The 21940-nt window shown below is 55.1% G+C and overlaps 1 protein-coding gene across 1 annotated transcript in view; it reads left to right on the forward strand.

The window, feature by feature from the left end:
- Positions 1–21050, forward strand: part of HMCN2 (hemicentin 2) — a 170223-nt gene extending 149173 nt beyond the window's left edge. The window contains exons 86-98 of the mRNA XM_055351348.2: positions 5794–6063; positions 9584–9733; positions 11804–11941; positions 12037–12158; positions 12715–12952; positions 14337–14399; positions 14521–14643; positions 15382–15516; positions 16584–16712; positions 17228–17548; positions 18307–18426; positions 19370–19496; positions 20291–21050. Of these exons, the coding sequence (XP_055207323.2) occupies positions 5794–6063; positions 9584–9733; positions 11804–11941; positions 12037–12158; positions 12715–12952; positions 14337–14399; positions 14521–14643; positions 15382–15516; positions 16584–16712; positions 17228–17548; positions 18307–18426; positions 19370–19496; positions 20291–20636 (2282 nt within the window). The 3' untranslated portion in view covers positions 20637–21050. The remainder of the gene's footprint in view (positions 1–5793; positions 6064–9583; positions 9734–11803; positions 11942–12036; positions 12159–12714; positions 12953–14336; positions 14400–14520; positions 14644–15381; positions 15517–16583; positions 16713–17227; positions 17549–18306; positions 18427–19369; positions 19497–20290) is intronic.
- The last annotated feature ends 890 nt before the right edge of the window (positions 21051–21940 follow it).

The following is a 21940-nucleotide window of genomic DNA, read 5'->3' on the forward strand; positions in this document are numbered from 1 at the left end:
ATTTATGTTGATCTTGATTTCTTTCAGTGATGTTTTGTAGTTTTGAATGTACTGGTCTTATATTTTTGTTAAATTGATTTTAAGTCTTTTTATTATTGCTGATGCTATTTTGGGTGGAATTGTTTTCTTTGATTTTTGGATTTGTAATTGCTGATATGTAGAGATACAGTTGAATTGATATCATATCATCTATGAATAGGGACAGTTTGACTATCTTTCTTTCAAATCTGCGTACCTTGAAGTTTTTTGCTTTGCCTTATTGCCTTGGTTGGACCCTCTGGTACACAGTTGAAGCAGCGAGAGCAGCCATCCTTGCCTGGTTCCCTGGTTTAGGTGGAAAGCAGTCAGTCTCTCACCATGGGGCGTGATGTTAGCTGTGAGTTTTTGTGGATGCCCTTTCTCAGGCTGAGGAAGTTCCCCTTTTGTACCTAGTGTGTTGAGAGTTTTTGTCATGCATGGAATAGGTTTGTGGTTCCAGACGAGCTGGTATAGATGCACTTCTCCCTATTTCTCTTGCTAAGGACAGCTAAACACCTTGGACTTTATATAGAAGCAAACATAAAGAGCCTCTGAAAAGTAGACAAAGGAAGGAGGATAGACTACCGATCTTGGGACCTGAGGAGTAGCATGGTGGTGAATTCCCTGGTGTTTCTTTTTGTCCCTTATATCCTGGGCTGCATACTTGAGAAGCCAACAACCTGGAACCACCAGTGGGCTCAGACAGACGCATGTGCGCGTGCGCACACACACGCACACACACACGCACACACGCACACACACGCACACACACACACACACACAGGGGCACGTGCACCTCAACAAGAGCCTGTCCTCTCTTGCAAAGGACTAGGAAAGGGACAGCATAGTAAGAAAGAAAACTTGTAAATAACAGCCCCTAACCGGGTGTGGTGGCTCGTGTCTGTAATCCCAGCACTTTGGGAGGCTGAGGCAGCCAGATCGCTTGAGCTCAGGAATTTGATATCATCCTGGGCAATATGGTGAAACCCCATCTCTACCAAAAATACAAAAAAAAAAAAAAATAGCTGGGCATGGTGGTGCACACCTGTAATCCCAGCTACTTGGGAGGCAAACACCGTGAGAAACACCCCTGCCCCATCATCACACCAACTGGGAGCCCCTAACTTCCACCCTCACCCCTGTACCGAGGCACTGCTCTCCCCACACTGGAGCAGGATGCTGTCAGGTGACACCTAATGAGGAGACAGAATTGTCACCACTGTCATCTACTAAGTGGGAAGCTCCTCCCCCGTGTGGCCAGGTGGGCAGCCAGGGTAGTGCCAGCAGAGGCCCGGTGTGGGCATGCCTCCACTCATCCACCCATGCTCAGCAGTAATGAGGCACCCCTCCCTGTTCCGGGCTGACCATGGAAGCCTCATAGGGAACCTGGGCTTCCACGCTGACCTGGCGGAAGTGAGTGGCACCACTTTTTCTTGGCAGTTTTCCAGCTCTGCCAAAAACGGAAGATTTAAATAAAAATCCGAGTCTTACAATACTGAAACTCACTTACACACCAGGAACAAGGAGAAGCTCAACTTACACACCAGGAACAAGGAAAACCTCAACGAAAGCAGACAACAGATGCCTACTGAGATAGTACAGATATCAGGTAATCTGATAAGGACTTTTTTTTTTTTTTTTTAGACAAGGTCTGACTCTGTTGCCCAGGCTGGAGTGCAGTGACATGATCAGGGCTCACTGCAGCCTGGGCTCGGCTGATCATCCCATCTCAGCCTCCCAAGTAGCTGGGACTGCAGGCATGTGCCACCACACCCGGCTAATTTTTATTTTTATGTATTTATTTTTTGTAGAGACAGGGTCTCCTTATGTTGCCTAAGCCAGTCTCAAACTCCTGGGCTCAAATGATCCACCTGCCTCAGCCTCCCAAAGTGGTGGGATTACAGGCATGAACCACTGCGCCTGACCAAGACTGAACTGTCACCACTGTCACCACTGAGTGGGAAGCCCCTCGCCTACACAGGCCGAGTGGGGAGCAATAAGCAGTGCCCCTCTCCCTCCCAGCCAGGATGGTGCCAGCAGAGCCCCACTTGAAGCGCCAACTCCCACCAATCCCCAGCAATAATGAGGCACCCTCCCTGTTCCCGGGTGTCCATGGAGGCCACGTAGGGAACCCGGACTTCCACTCTCATCTGGCAGAAGTGAGTGGCACCTCCTTCCCCTGGCAGTGTTCCAGGTCTGCTAAGATGGAAGATTTAAATAAGAGCCTAAATCTTATCATACTGAAACTCACTTATCATACCAGGAACAAGGAAAAATCTCAGCTTGAATGAGAACTGACACTCAACAGACACCAACTGAGATAGTACAGATGTTTGAGTCATCTGATAAGGATTTCCTTTTTATTTTTTGACGGGGTCTTGCTCTGTCACCCAGACTGGAGTGCAATGGCACAATCACAGCTCACTGCAGCCTCAACCTCCTGGGCTCAAGCAATCCTCCCACTTCTCAGCCTCCCAAGTAGCTGGGACTGCAGGTGCATACCACCATGCCCGGCTACTTTATTTATTTTTTGTAGAGATGGGGTCTTGCTATGTTGCCCAGGTTAGCTGACAGGGATGCTTCTGTGAGCAGTTGTCAACATGCTTGAAACAAGTGAAAAAAACAGAAAATCTCAGCAAAACGTGGCTGTGGAGTAATTTGAAGTTCCGGCAGTTTTCAAGTTGGCCTCGGTTTACTGTCCTTTGTACCCCTCAGGTCTCCCCTGCACAGGTGCATATTTCCCACGATGGCCAGGGATTGTGGGGAGCCAATCCACCCTGCCCGTGGCTCCTTCATTTCCAGGTTCTCCCCGTTCAGTTGCTGGCTGGGTCCCTGCTCTTCTCAGCCAGGGCCATGCCGCAGGCCAGCACAGCAGCCATTTCCCTTTTGGCTCCTACCAGTTTTGCCCCTTTTCCTGATGATATTTCTCAGGGCATACTTTCATCCTCTACTGCACATCAAGGCAGCCCCCAGGGGTGGCAAAAGCTGCTGTTTTTCACAGCCATCCCTAATAAAACCACTGTGATGGTCACAGTGGGGTAAGGATGGGCACAGCCCTAGGCAGGAAGGCCAAAGGCTTCCACTGTTCTTATCCAAAGTTCTAGAGGCTTTTTTTTTTTTTTTTTTGGAGACAGAGTCTCACTCTGTCACCCAGGCTGGAGTGCAGTGGCGCGATCTCGGCTCACTGCAACCTCCACCTCCCAGGTTCAAGAGATTCTCCTGCCTCAGCCTCCCAAATAGCTGGGATTACAGGCACCCACCACCTTGTCCAGCTAATTTTTGTAATTTTAGTTGAGACAGGGTTTCACCATGTTGGCCCAGCTGATCTCAAACTCCTGACTTAAGGTGATCCACCCGCCTCGGCCTCCCAAAGTGTTGGGCTTACAGGCGTGAGTCACCACGCCTGGCCTCGACCTTCATTTAAGTGGAATCACCCCACACGTGCTCTTGCATAGACTCTTCTTTTTGCACATCATTATTTGTGGCATTCGTCCATATTGTTCACATGGAATTAGTTTATTGGTTCTCATTGCTGTATGTTTTTCTGCTACATGGATGTACCACAGTTTATTCATGTATTCCACTCTAGGTTAGTTTCCAGTGATGGGCAGTTAAGAACAGGGCTGCTGTGACCTTACGCACGCCCTCCAGTGAACACGCACACACACCTGTGCTGGGGTATTCATCCAGGAGCAGAAGCGCTAGGTCTCACAGTACACATGTGTTCCACTTTAGGACACACTGGCTGTGGTAGTATCTGATGAATGGCCTCCAAAGATATGTCCAGGTCCTAGTCCCCAGGGCCTGTGAATGTTTCCTTACTTGGAAAAGGAATCTTTGCAAATGTAATTAAGTTAAGGATCTTAAAGTGAGCAGATTATCTCGGAGGCCCCTAAATGCTATCACAAGTGTTTTATTTATTTATTTATTTATTTATTTATTTAGAGATGGAATCTCGCTCTGTTGCCCAGGCTGGAGTGCAGTGGTGCAATCTCGGCTACTGTAACCTCTGCCTCCCAGGTTCAAGCAATTCTCCTGTGTCAGCCTCTCAAGTAGCTGGGATTACAGGCACAGACCACCACACCTGGCTAATTTTTGTATTTTTTTAGTAGAAATAGGGTTTCACCATGTTGGCCAGGCTCTTCTCAAATTCCTAGGTTCAAGCAATCCACCCACCTCAGCCTCCCAAAGTGCTGGGGTTACAGGCATGAGCCACCACACCCAGCTGCAAGTATTATTATAAAAGAGAGCCGGGGCCGGACATGGTCGCTCATGACTATAATCCTAGCACTTTGGGAGGCCGAGGAGAGTGGATCACCAGAGGTCGGGAGTTTGAGACCAGCATGATCAATATGGCAAAACCCCGTCTCTACCAAAAATACAAAAATTAGCCAGGTGTGGTGGCACACACCTGTAATCCCAGCAACTCAGGAGGCTGAGGCAGGAGAATCACTTGAAGCCGGGAGGCAGAGGTTGCAGTGAGCTGAGATCGTACCACTGCACTCCAGCCTAGGTAACAGAGTGAGACTCCGTCTCAAAAAAAAAAAAATGAGAGAGACAGAGAGCTGGGGTGGTGTGGCAGGGGAGAGAGAAAGAGAGAAGAGAAGGTAAAGTGGAGACAGAGGCAGAGGATGGATTGTTGCAGCCTCAGGCTAAGGAATGCTGGTGGGGCGGAAGCTGGAAGAGGTGAGGAATGGGCTGTCCCCCAGAACCTCTGGAGGAAGCAGGGCACCTTAACTTTGGCCCAGTGAGGCTAATGTGGGCCTCCTGGCCTCCACAGTTTCTCCTGTGTTTCTGCAGCTTGCTGCAGCATCTGCAGGAAGCGAACACACAGGCACACAGCGCCCCACCTTGGCTGAACCACGTTGCATTTCCACCGCAGTGTGTGCGAGTTCTGCTTGTTCCGCAGCCTCACCAGCACTGGGCCTTTCCCTTCCTTTCCATACTAGCCTTCCAGGAGGGTCTATAATAGTAAGTGGACAGGAAGCATCATCCCCATATTTCAAATGGGAACACTGAGGGTCAGGGAGTGACTTGGTGAGAGCCACCCACAGTAGGTGACAGAGCACGAGTTTGCCCATTTCATTGGCATCAACTAGAGGCAGTTCTGACAGATGGCCTCCCACTTCATTGGAAGCAGTCTAACTGTCCTATAGGAGAGGCTTCGTTTAGCCAATCCCGATACAGTCACGCAATAGAAGACTACCTAGCCACTAACAACAGATATGTAACTGCATGGAAAGGTAGTTACGATCTATTGCAGAGGAAAAATAAAAGCAGATGGCCGGGCGTGGTGGCTCATGCCTGTAACCCCAGCACTTTGGGAGACTGAGGCGGGTGGATCACTTGAGGTCAGGAGTTCGAGACCAACCTGGCCAATATGACGAAACCCCATCTCTACTAAAAATACAAAAATCAGCCAGGTGTGGTGGCAGGCGCTCTTGGGAGGCTGAGATGGGAGGATCGCTTGAACCCAGGAGGCAGAGATTGCAGTGAGCCGAGATCGCACCACTGCACTCCAGCCTGGGGGACAGAGTGAGACTCCATCTCAAAAAATAAAATAAAAGCAGATACGGCCATATGATCATATTTTCATAAAGAAACAGTGTCTAGAGGGAAATATTCAGGAACGATGACTGGGTGGAAGGATCCTATGCAGTTCTTATTTTCTTCTTTCTGCTTCTCTGGATTTCCCAGTGTGTCTAAATGAACATATCCCACTTGAATATGCAAAAATAATTAAATGTTCCTAAAAGCCACCTGGGCCTCCCACAGGTGCTCCGGTGTTCCAGGTGGAGCCCCAGGACATGACAGTGAGATCTGGGGATGATGTGGCCCTGCGGTGCCAGGCCACTGGAGAGCCCACACCCACCATTGAATGGCTACAGGCGGGTCAACCCTTGCGGGCCAGCCGGCGGCTCCGGACCCTGCCCGATGGGAGCCTGTGGCTGGAGAACGTGGAGACTGGGGATGCAGGCACCTACGACTGCGTCGCTCACAACCTCCTGGGCTCTGCCACAGCCCGGGTGTTCCTGGTCGTGAGAGGTATGGGGCATCCCTGTCTGGACCTTCGTGGACAGAGGCAGGATCTCTTGCCGATGGGGACTGTGTGGTGCTTATGGGAGACCTGTCCCCTGCCTTGCCAGCTCCCCACCTCTTCCCTTTGCTTCATCATAAGCCCAGAATGAACCCCTACCCTGCCCGTTTACAGTTGAGTAAACTGAATCTTGGAGGTGCTGTTTGCTGCTCATCTTGGACAGGGAACACAGATTGTTCCTGCTTAACTGGCACAAATGCATGTCCTCTGTCTGGACACTGCACAGCCCCTGGAAGCAGGCAGAGGAAGACAAGGGCATCCCCGGTGCCCTCGGGGGCTGCTGTGAAAAGTCTGTGCATCAGTGCATGTCCCAGGCATCACACATTGCCTGGCCGTGGCAGGTGGTTGGAAAAGAAATGGCTTCCTGGTGGGATGGACCCCTGCCATCTCGATTCCTCAATCAGCTCCCTTCTCCCTTGGGTCAGACCAACTTTAAAATTAAGAAAAGATCTATCCTGAGAAACCACAGTAAATGGATTCAGACCTGCATAAAGGCAAGTCATAAGATATTATTTCTGTGGCCTGTGCCTCTGAAGGGAGCACTCCATATGTGTGGGGATGTGTCCCCTTCCCTGTACCTGGCAGACATCACTAATCTATCACCACATGGGAACACTCTCTATGTGTGGCGATGCATCTCCCTCCCTGTCCCTGGCAGACATCACTAATCTATCACCACATGCGATGGCAGAATCTTTCTCCAATGAGCCCTCCCAGGCAGCGCCTCTCAGCTAATTGGAATTGGGACTTGACACTTGGCCCCCTGGAAATCCACATGAAACCCACTGCCAACCAAATGTGGGACCCTTTCTGGCCGTTGCTCTCATTATCTCCCACAGGCCGGGGCAGGGTACCAACCTATGCAGCTCTGAAAGTTCAGTGGTTCTCTGACCCCCCAGCCAGAGATGCAGTCTCAGAGTTAGCCTTGGGTCTAAGCAGACCCCCATGTATTTCAGGGCTTCATCCCACTTCTTTTTTTTTTTTTTTTTTTTGAGACGGAGTCTCTCACTCTTGTTGCCCAGGCTGGAGTGCAGTGGTGCAATCTCGGTTCACTGCAAGCTCTGCTCCCCGGGTTCACACCATTCTCCTGCCTCAGCCTCCCAAGTAGCTGGGACTACAGGCGCCCGCCACCATGCCCGGCTAGTTTTTTGTATTTTTAGTACAGATGGGGTTTCACCGCGTTAGCCAGGATGGTGTCTATCTCCTGACCTCGTGATCCGCCCATCTCGGCCTCCCAAAGTGCTGGGATTACAGGCATGAGCCACCGCGCCCGTCCCGTCCCACTTCTTACCCTCTCCTGTTGGCAGGCCCCAGTCCAAACCACAGAGCTATGTACATGGCCTTTGTATTTGTTCTCTAGGGCTACTGGTAAAAACAAAAAACAAAAAACAAAAAACACCACAAGCTGGAGGCTTAAGCCACACTGGTTGTCTCATAGTTCTGGAGGCTGCAAATCCAGGATCACACTGTCAGCAGCCCTGGTTTCTTCTGAACACTGTGGGGAGGATCTGGTCTGGGTCTCTCTCCCAGGGTCTTGGTGGTGGTCCTCGGCATTCTGTGGCTTGTCCAAACATCACCCCCACCTCTGCCTTCATCTTCCCTGTGTGTGTCTACACTTCCCTATTTATAAGGACACAGTCATGTTGGATTAGGCCTGCCCTAATGACCTCATTCTAACTTGACTTACTCTATAAAGACCCTATCTTCAAATAGGGTCACATTCTGAGGTCCTGGGGGTTAAGACTTCAACGTATGAATTTTGGGTGGTGTGGTACCATTCAATCCATAACCCAGCCTCCTTATTTTTTTAAATAGAAACATATATTCTTCCTTTATATATGTTAACTGTAGAAAGGCCAGATACTATAGAAATCTGTGAAGAAAAAGGTAATTCTCTCCCATAATTCAGTGACCCAAAGTAGCTTAAGCAATTATTTGGGGAGATACATTCTTCCACACTGTTTTCTCTGGCTAGAGGAGATACACTTTTCTTTTTACAAATGTCAAATTTACACCCTCTATAACCTGCCATTTTTACTTCCTCTATCTTGGAAGACATCCAATTATGGTACACATCGGTCCACAGCTTTTTGATTGGCTTCGTATCATTCCATGGGAACGTTTTTTATCTTCATTCATGTTGGCTTTGTGAAATGAGCAACGTAGTTTATTTTCCTAGTTTCCATTCCCCAAAGCCACACCGTGCTGCGTATCTTTGTGTGTGGCCCTGAAGATTTCTGTGGGACGATTTCCTTAAGGGGCATGGGTGGGTGAAGGGAGTTCAGGGTTTGGGAGCTTCTAAACCTGTTTTCCCTCCTGAAAACCTGCTTTTCCTCCTTCCCCATCAGCCTGGCAGGTCCCAATCCTGGCCTTGTAGGGGGACAAGAGGCTGCTACGTCACTCCATGTCTGAGAGAGCTGGCGGCGGCTTGCCGTGCCTGGGTTCCATTTCCTGTCCCCTTCCAAAGCTGCGCGGGTCACGCTCCAGCCTTCTCATCTGCAGCTCCCGATCTCTTCCTCACTCTCCTATTAAAAGGCCAGGGATAGGTTCACGGCCCTTCTCCTGTCCCTCCCATGGGCCCCAGAGCATCGGATACTGATGAGAAACATCCCAGATGGGCTTCAAATCTCATCAAACCCCAGCTATGGGCTGCAGGAAATGGCCCTGCTTCCTAGAACCCCAAATTAACCAGCCCCTTGATTCATCCATTTAGGATCCTAGCACTTGAGTGTTTTATGTTATTTTTTGACAGATCATGGGCAATTTGTTGTCAATTTCCCCTGAGAGCTGGTGAGTGGAGAGGCAGGCTAACTTCTGTCTCTCGCCCCCTGGAATGCCATCTGCCTAAACAAGACAGCTGGCGCATTAGTCAGAGGAAGCACCCCCCTGTGCCTGCATCATCCGTTTGATTAGCGCTAAAGAGCATCTGCTCACAGACGGCCTGGTGGGCAGCCGCTAGGAAACCAGCCCACCCGGCCAGGCCAGCTGCAGGGCAGCCGGAGCCAGCAGCACCGATGGAATGGGGCTGTTCAGGTGATGGCACCCGGCTCTGGCTCGGTGCCCTGGCTCCTTCAGTGTGCCAGCCACGCCATCGTGGGCTCCTGGCATTTCAGAGACCCACAGGTCTTCTGTGAGTTTGTGGTCCCGCCTTCTCATTTTATAGGTGAGCCAACTCAGGTGTGGCTTGGGGGCCTGACGTGGCCAGGTTTTAAGGAATGGCAGAGCCAGAATTAGAAGCCAGCTCCGCCCCGAGCCCAGGGTTCCTCCTAACAGCCTCCCTTCCCTTTTAGAGCCAAGATCCCCTGGGCGTTGAGTCCATGACCCCTTAGCTGTGTGTCCTTGGACAAGTGGAGGTGAACTCTCTGAGCCTCCATTTACTCCTTCACGAAATGGGAATGACAGCCTGCTTGTGCTGTGGGCCCCGGGGTGGATAGTCAGTGGCACTGTCATTCTTTCCCTTCCTTACAGGGGAGCCCCAGGGGAGCTGGGGCAGCATGACTGGGGTGATCAATGGCCGGAAATTTGGCGTGGCCACACTCAACACCAGCGTGATGCAGGAGGCACACTCGGGGGTCAGCAGCATCCACAGCAGCATCCGCCATGTCCCAGCAAACGTGGGTGAGTGGAAGGCAGAGCATCACCTGCCTCTGGGTCATTGTCGCAGCCCAGCGAGGATCCTCCAGAAGAACATGCTGGACCTGGGAGGGGCAGAGACTGTGCCCCGAGACTTGCTCAGGGCCTGATGACCAGAGCATGTCTGACCATCTCTCAAAGCTGGGTGCAAGCCAAAGTGGACTTAGAGGCAGGCAACTTCCTGTCCCCCTCACAACCTCCCAAAAACAAAGGAACTGCATTTACAGTCAGACCAAGAGTGTGTGAAACGGTCAGTGTTCTGGGGGTGCGGGCGCTCAGGTTGTGGTTTCCCAAGCCACCGACGGCTCCCTGAGGCTTTTCCCCATTTAAGTTAAAGCTCAGGCTGATGGAAGTGGAGGGATCTGCAGTCATGAGTGGGGGTGCAGGCTGGAGGTGACGGGAAGCAGGAAACATGGAGAATTGAATTGCCTAGAAAACCTAGAGGACTAAGAAGAGTCACCTGCACACAGAGCTCTCATGTACGGTGTCTGAGCGATGAATGCTCTGAGAGACTTGCAGAGCTTGTGACAGTGGACGTCACTGTCTCTCCCTTCCCAAGGAATCCCTGGCCCCTCGTGGGGGTCCAGGAGGGGCAGTATTCACGGAGTCTTCACTGAAAGTAGCTCCTCTGAAGCTGCCCTTGGCCATGGTCCCGCATGAGCAGTGTGGGGTCAGGGGATTTTGCTGGGGAAGTCACTCTGAGCTGGCTGTCAGCAGACAGCAGATGAAGCGAGACGCTGCCCAGACATGGCTGCTTATTCTAGCTGCAGGAGTGTGAGGCCTGGAGAAGCATCTGGCCCCAAGCCCGCGGGCCAGGCTTTGTTCCATGAAACAGACGCACAGAGAGGCTGGGAAGGTGGTGCCCATGCACAGGGGCCTGGCCAGCTCCTGTGAACCTTGCAAAGCTGGCACCATCCCTGACTCGGAGCAAGTGGGGAGTGGGTGTGTTCCCCTTGCCCAGTCCGTGGCCCCACCTGGCCCTGCGTGGAGGGCGGGGCATCACATGAAGAAGATCTGAGAATCCACGTCCAGGGCCATTTTTTGGTTCTTTTTTCAAACGGTTTGGAACAAACCGGGGCTCGTCCAGAAGGGATCTGCAAGTTAGAAAAGTTGGTTCACTTCAACTCAGCAAATATGTAATGACAGTCTGTGGAGTCCCTGGCTCCGTGGTGACCCAGGGGCCCTCAATCGGTATTTGTTGAACTGAGTTAAATATCAGCAAGGTACATGCATTTATTTCTTCTCTTTTTTTTTCTTTTTGAGACTGCTTCTCACTTTGTTGCCCAGGCTGGAGTGCAAGTGGTGCAGTCACAGCTCACTGCAGCCTCAACCTCCCAGGCTCAAGCGATCCTCCTACCTTAGCCTCCCCAGTAGCTAGGACTATAGGTGAATGCCACCACACCTGGCTAATGTCCATATATATATATATATATATGTATATATATTTTTTTTTTAATTTTTTTTTTTGAGACGGAGTCTCGCTCTGTCACCCAGGCTAGAGTGCAGTGGCGTGATCTTGGCTCACTGCAAGCTCCAGCTTCCGGGTTCACACCATTCTCCTGCCTCAGCCTCCTAAGCATCTGGGACTACAGACGCCTGCCACCGCGCCCAGCTAATTTTTTTTTTTTTTTTTTTTTTGTATTTTTAGTAGAGACAAGGTTTCACCGTGTTAGCCAGGATGGTCTCGATCTCCTGACCTCGTGATCCGACTGCCTCGGCCTCCCAAAGTGCTGGGATTACAGGCATGAGCCACTGCGCCCGGCCTGTCCTTAATATTTTTGTTTTTTGTAGAGACAGAGCCTCACTATGTCGCCTAGCATTTCCTTGTATAAATTTATTAATTTCAGTTACTCCAGGAAGTAGATTATTTGCCTCCACCAGATCCCTGATTCTGGTTAAATAATTGGCATGGCAGTCACAAGGCTGAGTATGGGCATCAAGGGAAGGGGCTGAGCTCTCCTGGGGGCAGTGGGAAGCCATGAAAGGGACCTTGAACAGGAGGTGGCTGCCCTGAGGATCAGCTCTAACCCGGCCTCTATGCCCTGCCCCACCCAGGGCCTCTGATGCGGGTGCTCTTGGTCACCATCGCCCCCATCTACTGGGCCCTGGCCAGAGAGAGTGGGGAAGCCCTGAATGGCCACTCCCTGACTGGGGGCAGGTTCCGGCAGGAGTCACACGTAGAGTTTGCTACAGGTAAGCAGGGCCTCCCCCAGGTGGGCCAGGTAGGACTAAAGCCTGCGCCCAGGACCTCCCGTGGTGACTCTGGGCTGGGTGGGGATGGTTTGCAGGGGAGCTGCTCACGATGACCCAGGTGGCCCAGGGCCTGGATCCCGATGGCCTCCTGCTCCTCGACGTGGTGGTCAATGGCGTTGTCCCCGAGAGCCTGGCTGACGCAGATCTTCAAGTGCAGGTCGGGGGTCAAGCCCTGGGGTGTGCAGACAGGGTAGGTGAGAGAGACGAAGGTGCCCGGCTCTCAACCACCCCTGAGCAGCCAGGCCCACTCTCCCTTCTGACAGCACTGCAGGGCTGGGTCACAGTCTAGTCTTGGACTTAGGGTAGGATGAGCAGTTGTAACAGGCTCAACTTCAAGCCCTTGAAGGGATGCTCTGAGCCCTGCGACTTCAGATCAGAGTATTCTTGTTCAAAAGCACGAGTCCTGAAGAGAGGTGAGCTGCCCAGAGCAGCCCAGCTGGTTAGAAGAGGCTCTGGGAGGCTCACCCCATCTCCTCCCAAGGCTCACCCCATCTCTTCCCAAGGCTCACCCCATCTCTTCCCAAGGCTCACCCCATCTCTTCCCAAGGCTCACCCCGTCTTCTCCCAAGCCTCCTCAAGCCCCTGAGTTGGGGTAAGGGTCTCAGGCTGCTTGGGAGTTGAAATCTCAGCATTTTCTTCCTCCCCTTCCAACCCTGACCCCTTTCTCCCTCTCCCCCACCCCTCCTCCTCCTCCCCTCCTCTTCATCCTGCAGGACTTTGAGGAGCACTACGTGCAAACAGGGCCTGGCCAGCTGTTTGTGGGCTCCACACAGCGCTTCTTCCAGGGCAGCCTCCCCTCGTTCCTGCGCTGCAACCACAGCATCCAGTACAACGCGGCCCGGGGCCCCCAGCCCCAGCTGGTGCAGCACCTGCGGGCCTCAGCTATCAGCTCGGCCTTTGATCCAGAGGCCGAGGCCCTGCGCTTCCAGCTCACTACAGCCCTGCAGGCGGGTGAGGCCCCTCTGCTTTGTTCCACCCCCACTGCCCCAGCTAAAACCTGCCAGGGGGCCCAAATGCACGTGGCTGGAATCCACCCCTGCCCCTAACATCCACTGACCATGGGCCAGAGACTTCAGACTGAGACGGCCCAGCTGGCCTACTCACCTGGCCTGTCCCCACTCCCATCCATCCACCCGCCCCTCCTCACAGGGACACAGCTCTCTAAGCCACCCTTGTTCCAACCTCTGGATCCTTTCCCCAGGCCCCAAGGTGAAGGTCCAACCACCCCAGGCTGATGTTCAGGAATTGAGTCACCCCGCCCTTTTCTCCCGAGGGCACCTGCACTGAGGCCCCACCCAAGGAGCCAGGAACCACTGTTGGAAGCCTAGAGACCCACAGGAACATGCTTTCTATTCACCCAGTGAATGCTAAAGATACACACGTTCACATTATTTGAGGTCCCAAAGTGTTTTGAACATTGAATGAGAGACAGTGGTAAGAGCACCGCTTTGAGGTCAGGCAGACCCCAGTTCAAATCCCAGGTACACCACTTTCTGGCTGTGGGACCTTGGGGGCAATGTCCTGGTCCTCTCGGAGCTTCAGTGTTCCCATCTGCACAGCGGGCATGACATCGCCTGCCTTGCAGGGTGTCGCCATACAGATGTTGTCTCTAAAACCCTAGCCTGGCACCTAGTGGCTGCCTCATCAAGGCTGGCTGTCCCTACAATTTATTTGGACCAAGCTTGTCCAACCCATGGTCCACAGGCCGCATGCCACCCAGAACAGCTTTGAATGCGGCCCAACACAAATTTATAAACTTTCTTAAAACATTATGATATTTTTTGTGATTTTTTTTTTTTAACTCATCAGCTATCCTTAGTGTTGGTGTATTTTGTGTGTGACCCAAGGCAATTCTTCTTCTTCCAGCATGGCCCACAGAAGCCGAAAGATAGGATACCCCTGATTTAGACTGCCTTGTGTCCTTCCTGCCTCCAGAACCGAGCTCACCCCTCCCCTGCCTTTGCTTTTGCTGCCCGTCTGACGCTATCCTCTGCCCCTCCGCACGGTCTCTGTGCATTGCTGCTATGGTCTCAGGAGAGCCGTTCTGCACATGTTGACCTCCTGCGTTTTATTTTAATGCTTTTCCTGGGGCTGCCTGACTCACTGGCCAGCCCCACTGGGAGCCCTTCAGGACACATTTCCTTGACTGGGCGTGCCCTGCAGTCATCGCCTCCAACAGGCCTGGGCAGGAAATGGGCTCGCTGACTCTCTGGCACCGTCTTGGCTCTGCCTGGCTAAGCTGGCAGTGGGGGAGCTGCGAGCCTGGGCTATGGCCAGGGCAGCCTTGGGAGAGGACACCCTCATGTCCTTAGAGTCTATCCTCTTTGCCTTGCAGAGGAGAACGAGGTCGGCTGCCCCGAGGGCTTTGAGCTGGACTCCCAGGGAGCGTTTTGTGTGGGTGAGCGCCCCCAACCCTGGCATGGATGTGGGAGGCCTCTCAGCCTGGGATGGATGGCTTCTCCCAGCCAGCTGGCAGGAGGGCCTGGGAGCGGAGACCACCAGACCCCTTCCTGCCCCAGACAGGGACGAGTGCTCAAGAGGCCCTAGCCCCTGCTCCCATGCCTGCCTTAATGCACCCGGCCGCTTCTCCTGCACCTGCCCCACTGGCTTCGCCCTGGCCTGGGATGACAGGAACTGCAGAGGTGAGGGAGCCGCCGGGAGGAGGGAGGAGACGTGCTCCTCAAACCTGACCCAGGTGTGCAGAAGGGTCCCCAGGGCCAGGACCCTGGCTGGGGACACAGACCTGCAGGGATGGCCAATTCTTGAGGGTTTTGATGTCAGCCTGGGGGTCCCAATGCTATGTCCCCACCAGGCTCCTTCTTGCTATGGGAGCTGCAGATGAATGAGGCCCAGGTATCAGGGGGTGATGGGCAGCCCCAGAGACATATGGGCGGTTACACATGCCCACGGCATTCTGAACCTGAACAGGCCTCGGAAGCTCTCCCAACACTCAGCATCATTTCCAATTGACTGAGACTGGCAAGTGAGTTGTCCCCCTCAGCAATGTTGCTGGATGACAAATCTGACCTCAGGTGATGGTGCTGACGCTGACCCCCAGTCTGCATCCCTGCACTCCCACCAGGAGGGCCTGGTGCTGCCAAGTCTCCGCTGGGCTCCAAGCCGGGTGCCCAAGGGGACGTTGTCTGCAGCCTTGCATTGGAAGCTGCAGGCCCAAGCACTCGGGTCCCTTGGAATGGGCCCTGTGTTTTGGGACAGGGAGCAGGACAATGGAAAGAGCTAGCAGAAGGGGTGGGGACCTTCCTGCCAGTGGCTCCTGGGCCTGCGGACGAAGCCTCTGTGGATAGGCCGGGCCAGGGTCAGGTGGCGAGGCAGGCCTGGGGATCATGTTCACACAGCCGTCTGCCCTGATCTGCCCCCAGATGTGGACGAGTGTGCGTGGGATGCTCACCTCTGCCGAGAGGGACAGCTCTGTGTGAACCTGCTCGGGTCCTACCGCTGCCTCCCCGACTGTGGGCCTGGCTTCCGGGTGGCTGCTGATGGGGCCGGCTGTGAAGGTGATGGGGGCACAGCATGTGGCCTGTCCATACTCCTGGAAACCCAGAGGTTGCCAGGGATCAGCTGATAGGGGGCTGTGTGTCACTGGGCTCTGGGCTTCCAGGAAGACTGGGACTCTTGGCAGAAGGAGTACAGCAAGGCTGGGGACAAAGCCTGTGCCAGGCTCTGGAGGTCTGAGTCCTCCCCTGGCTCCTGGCAGCTGGCACCTTCTTTGACAGGGGTGTTTTCTTTCTGGACCTCAGCGTCTTGTCTGCTTGATAAAGAGGGAGCCGGGTCAGGGATGGCAAACACACGCTCCCTCTGCTGCCATCCGTTCTGTTCCCCCATATGAATCAAAGCCCAGCTAGAGACCACCTCTGAATCCTTCTTGACCCAGCAGCCCCTGCAGCCACCATGGAACAGGTTCAGTCAGCCTTTGAAATAAAACTTAGGCGCCACCCCTGGACGGGTGACCTCAATGGTCCTTCCTGTTCTAACAGTCTATGGCTGCAGGACCGTAGGTCCACCCGGCTCATCTGAGAGACTGCACGGTGGAGAGGGAAGCATGGTGGAGCCTGACCCAAGGGGATCAGCCATCGCACCTCTGTGGCCCCCAGGGCCCTTGGAGTGCACGACAACTCACCGAGCTCTCCTGCCTGCCGCCCTTCCTGCCGCATTTCCTCCTTTCTCACCACTTTCTTAGCTCTTCCCACATACCAGGCTCCCCTCCTCACCACGACCCCATGAAGAGGTCACATCTTTACCCTCTTTATGGATGAGGAAACTGAGGCTCAGAGAGGGAGAGTTCCTTGCCCAAGGGCTAGAATATGGAGAGCTCAGCGGAACCCAGGACTCTGCCCACAAAGGGCCTTTCAGCCCCTTCCTTTCTCTGGGACCTGGAACCCTGTTGACCTCCAACCTGGTATAACGGGGGGAGGTGCTGCGAGGGCGGCCATGCAGCCTGGTGGCACTGAAACTGGAGAAGGGGACAGGGAGGAGGCCCAGATATGGAGGGGGATGGTCTGTCCCTTGGGGGAGGGGCTCTGGGCTAGACCTCCCCACCACCAACCATGCCCCTGCCTCCCAGATGTGGACGAATGCCTGGAGGGGTTGGACGACTGTCACTACAACCAGCTCTGCGAGAACACCCCAGGCGGTCACCGCTGCAGCTGCCCCAGGGGTTACCGGATGCAGGGCCCCAGCCTGCCCTGCCTAGGTATGGGGACACCCACCCTCTGGCCAGCACCCCCAGCTCAGGGGCTGAGGGTGTCTAAGGCGCCAGTGCTGTTGAGTTCTGAGAATAACCAAACAGCAGCTGACACTTTGCACTCACTGGGTGCCTGCCTGTGCACCAAAACCTCAGCCTGACCCTGTGGGGTCATCTTCTGGGGAATTTCAGGAGGGGGAAGACTGTGGAGGCAAGTGGGTGTATCTCAGAGAGGCTTAGGAGAGGGAATGGATCTAACTGGGGCACTGAAGGGCTGAGGGGGAGCTGGAGTCTGGGACGAGGCTGAGAGCTGGGGAGGCTGGGCCTCTGGGAGCCGTAGGTGGAATCAGAGAGGATGCTGGAGTTGGTCCGGGAGAGGGGGATGCAGTGTAGCTCACATGCAGCATGGGAGTGGCTGGATTCTAGGGAGTGCCAACAAGAGAGAAGGCAGGGCCAGGCAATGGCTGCAGGCTGCAGAGGAACCTGGGCCACCTGTGCACACACCTGACCCCACCCCTCTGCAGATGTCAATGAGTGCCTGCAGCTGCCCAAGGCCTGCACCTACCAGTGCCACAACCTCCAGGGCAGCTACCGCTGCCTGTGCCCCCCAGGCCAGACCCTCCTTCGCGACGGCAAGGCCTGCACCTCACTGGAGCGGAATGGACAAAATGTGACCACCATCAGCCACCGAGGCCCTCTATTGCCCTGGCTGCGGCCCTGGGCCTCGATCCCCGGTACCTCCTACCACGCCTGGGTCTCTCTCCGTCCGGGTCCCATGGCCCTGAGCAGTGTGGGCCGGGCCTGGTGCCCTCCTGGTTTCATCAGGCAGAACGGAGTCTGCACGGGTAAGGCCAGGCCCTGACCATCCACGGGACACTGCCATTATGGGCTCTTGGGCCCCTAGGGTGGGTGTGCAGGTGCCACCCACCGAGTTCAGAAACCCAGACCTTCCAGGCAAGTGGGGTGGGTGGTGTGGTGGATGGTGGCTTCTCCAATGCAGGGTGTCTCAGAGCCTTGGCCGTGCTATTGGGCAGGGGGCTTCCAAGATGGTGTGGACTATTTTTTAAACCATTTGACTTCAGGACACTTTGCCCAGAGGGAGGGCATCCTAGGCAAGTGGTCCTGGGAACCCCCTTTGAGAAACACTCCTCTTAGCACTCAGAGGGAAAGCAGGGAGGGAGATTTTCAGGGGTGAAGGAGAATGTTCCAGGTAGACATGAGAATGTGACAAGGGACTGCTGGGTAGAGGGGGGTGGGGGTGGGGGACGGCCCCTGGACCCTGCAGAGAGGGACAAAGAGGAGGTGGCCTGCCCCAGGGCTGATGCCTCGGCATTCCTGCCTGGATGGAGGGGTCTGTGGGGTGGTGCTGCTTGCTCCTTCTATGCCTTGGTGAGCACGGGGTAGGTAAGGTGGGGCTCCTCCCTCTCACCAAGCCCAGGGACTCCCCCAACCCCTGAACCTGGGCTGGGAGGGGCAGGATAGGGAGAAGGAGCAGGGCAGCTCCAGAGCCCAGCGGGCAGGTGTGTGGCCACGTCGGTGTCTGTGGCTCAGTGCGTCTCTCTGCCCCCATCCCCCACCTGCCCCACCCCCATGCCCGGGCCAGACCTTGACGAGTGCCGCATGAGGAACCTGTGTCAGCACGCCTGCCGCAACACTGAGGGCAGTTACCAGTGCCTGTGCCCCACCGGCTACCGTCTGCTCCCCAGCGGGAAGAACTGCCAGGGTGAGCGGGGCTCAGGCCGCCGCCCAAACACCCGTGGGGCTAGGGCAGGCAGCGTGGGATGGGACATGTGGCATCTTACCTACTCCGTTCACTCCAGCCCCTTCACAACTATCCTGTGAGGTGGGGTGGGGAGGCAGGCTCAGAGGGGTTCTGTGAACACCCCAGGCTCCCACAGCCACACCAGGGCCCATGCTCCAAACAGGAGCTCTGAGATTACGCGGGCAGGCTCTGAAAGCAGCCCTGCAAGGCCAATCCTAGCACTGCTGTGTGTCCCTGGGAAACTCACTTCACCTCTCTAAGCCTCCGGCCTCCTGGTTAAATGGGGCTAGCACAGTCCCCCCTCAGATAGCTGGGATGAGAGCTGTGGAGGTTGAGCACAGAGCCGCACAGCTGCTGCTGCTGGTATAGTAAGTGCCTCTAACTCCCAAACCGGGCACAGTTTCCCTGGTGTGCACAAACGGGGCTGGGGCCGGTCATGCTGCTTCCTCCACTCTAAAGAACAGGAACCATGCCTGCCCTGCCTGTCTCTGTCCCTCATGCTGCCATGGAGGTCACTGAACATCCTCTGAGAAGGGTGGGGCTTCCACTGAGGAAGACAGGATCAGGGGCTCTGCCCGTGGGCAGTGGGCACTCTGGGTCTTCGGGCAAAGCAGCCACCCAGGGAAAGCCCCATCTCTCCCAGGCCCTCCTACCCAGCACTTGCTCAGGAGGCCCCCACGGTGCCCACCTACATGCCCTGGAAAGCCCTGGCCCCCCCCAGGGAGATGAGAAGGTGCTGCGGGCCTCCAGCTGGGTGGTCATGGGTCAGACTGGCTGGGGACAAAGGAAGAAGGGCTGCTCACCTCACTGGTCCCCCAAAGGTACTTCTCCCCACGCACTCCCCCCTTCTCCTTTGCTCCATCTTTTCATCTCCCTCCCCCGCTTCACCAACTTCCCCATCCAGACATCAACGAGTGCGAGGAGGAGAGCATCGAGTGTGGACCCGGCCAGATGTGCTTCAACACCCGTGGCAGCTACCAGTGTGTGGACACACCCTGTCCTGCCACCTACCGTCAGGGCCCCAGCCCTGGGTAAGGGCTGAGTTGGCAGGGCCTTGTGCCCTCAGGAAAAGCACATTTTTCAGTCACTGGGGGTGCAGGCTAGCCCTGTCATTGTCACTCCCCACACAAGTGATGCAGGCAGGAACGCACGGAGCCCTGGGGGCAGGGAGAGGCCAGAGTGGGAGAGAACGGGGACACAGGAGCACACACACCAAACCCCAGACACAGGACCACCATGCAGACTCACACACAACCGCAGGACAAAACTCAGACACACCAGCACCAAACCCATCTCCTCCACACCACTCACAGCGGCCACGGACACTCATCAAGACACACGGAGACATGGGGACTTTAGGGGTAGCAGCTGCTGCCCTGGAAAGGTTTCTCTCGGCGGGTGACCTGCCCCAGGCCTTACAACTAGAAACGTAGGCTGGGGTTGGAAGCAGATGTCCGCGGCAAGGCTAAGCGCAGTCTCCACCTCCAACCCCGCCCCCGCAGGGCAAATCCAGACTGGGTGACTTGGCCCAGGGGCACGTCGCTCCCCTGTGTCTGCTGGGCTTCCCTGGGGCATGGATCCCGAAAGTCCGCTGGAGGGACCATGAAAGGGCAGGCCTCTGGCTTCTCTGGGCTTCAGTTTGTTGAACTCTAAAACGGGCTAGCGTGGGAGCCTGCAGAGAAGGCGTGTGGGGCTCTGCGAGAGAGGGACGGGCAGCGCGTGGGCGGAACTGCAGGGGCTGGCAGGGAGGTCTGAGTTACGCGGATGGGCCACGCTCCGACCGCACCCCCGAATCCGCCTGTCCGTGTGTCTGTGCCGCCCGCAGGACGTGCTTCCGGCGCTGCTCGCAGGACTGCGGCACGGGCGGCCCCTCTACGCTGCAGTACCGGCTGCTGCCGCTGCCCCTGGGCGTGCGCGCCCACCACGACGTGGCCCGCTTCACCGCCTTCTCCGAGGCCGGCGTCCCCGCCAACCGCACCGAGCTCAGCATGCTGGAGCCCGACCCCCGCAGCCCCTTCGCGCTGCGTCCGCTGCGCGCGGGCCTTGGCGCGGTCTACACCCGTCGCGCGCTCACCCGCGCCGGCCTCTACCGGCTCACCGTGCGCGCTGCGGCACCGCGCCACCAAAGCGTCTTCGTCTTGCTCATCGCCGTGTCCCCCTACCCCTACTAAACGGGAGAGGGCATTGGCGGCCGCCCTGGCGTGACCCCCGAGGAAGGGGTCGAGGAGAAGCTTGGTCCACGCCACCTGCTGTGGCAAGCGGAGCGTCATCGTCTCCCGCCCCGTGCGTCAGCGAGACCTTGGGTCAACACGACCCTGCGCACAGCCTTGACCACCGACAGCGAGGACCTGACCTCACAGAGGGAGGCGTCTAGGGCGGTCCTTGGGTGGCCAGTCCCGCAGGCAGGGCCCGGGGAAGCCTCCAGGTCTGATCCGCCCCTCAGTGGGAGCGGGACAGGGACACAGGGCACCTGGACGCGCGGGAGAGGGGGCAGACCCCGCGTTGGGGGTGGCAGCAGCTGTCGCACGGCCACACCTGGCGGTGTCATTCTGAACCCTGTTGCAATATAAAAGGATTTTTTTTTTAACCAACTTGGTTTCTTTGTCTAATTATTTTGCTTTGTAGGGAAGGGTTTGGGCTGGGAAGGAGACCATGCCTTCTGTTCTGATCCAGGAGCACTGCAGTTTGAGTCTACCAGGCTCTTCTCCTTAGGAGCAGGGCTGCCTCAGGCGCCTCCTGGCCTCAGTTTCCCAATCCATAAAATATTGCAGTAGGGCCCTCCCTTCCCCCATAGGGCTGTGGGGGCTATTAAATGAGGAGTAAATGTGTTGCAAAGACAGCAACAGCCGGTGGCAAAAAAAATAATTCTTACTTTTTAGAGGCAGGGTCTTGTCCTGTCGCCCAAGCTAGAGTTGCAAATGACGTGATCGTGGCTCACTGCAGCCTCGACCTCCTGGCCTCCCGATCCTTCCGCCTCAGCCTCCAGAGCAGCTGAAACTACAGGCACATGCCACCATGCCTGGCCTTTATATTAATTATTAATGTTTTGTATATATGTAAGGCATACAACATGATGCTTTGATACACATAATGAAATGGTTACTATAGTCAAACCAATTAATATATCCATTTGGATTTTGCGTGGGCTTGAAAAAATTAAAACATACCCATCATCTTGTATATACTTATTTTTGTGGCAAGAACACCTCATATCTACTCCCTTAGGAAAATACCAGTGTGATATTATTATTAATTATTTTGAGATAGGATCTCGCTGTGTCACCCAGGCTGGAGTGCAGTGGCGTGATCTCTGCTCACCTCAATCTCTGCCTCCCAGGCTCAAGCGATCCTCCTACCTCAACCTCCTGAGTATCTGGGACCACAGGCATGCACCACCACACCTGGCTAAATTTTTTTTTCTTTTTTTTTGCATTGGAGTTTCACTCTTGTTGCCCAGGCTGGAGTGCAATGGTGC

The sequence above is a fragment of the Gorilla gorilla genome, chromosome 13 (genome assembly GCF_029281585.2).
Source record: "Gorilla gorilla gorilla isolate KB3781 chromosome 13, NHGRI_mGorGor1-v2.1_pri, whole genome shotgun sequence".
Classification (NCBI taxonomy): Eukaryota; Metazoa; Chordata; class Mammalia; order Primates; family Hominidae; genus Gorilla; species Gorilla gorilla.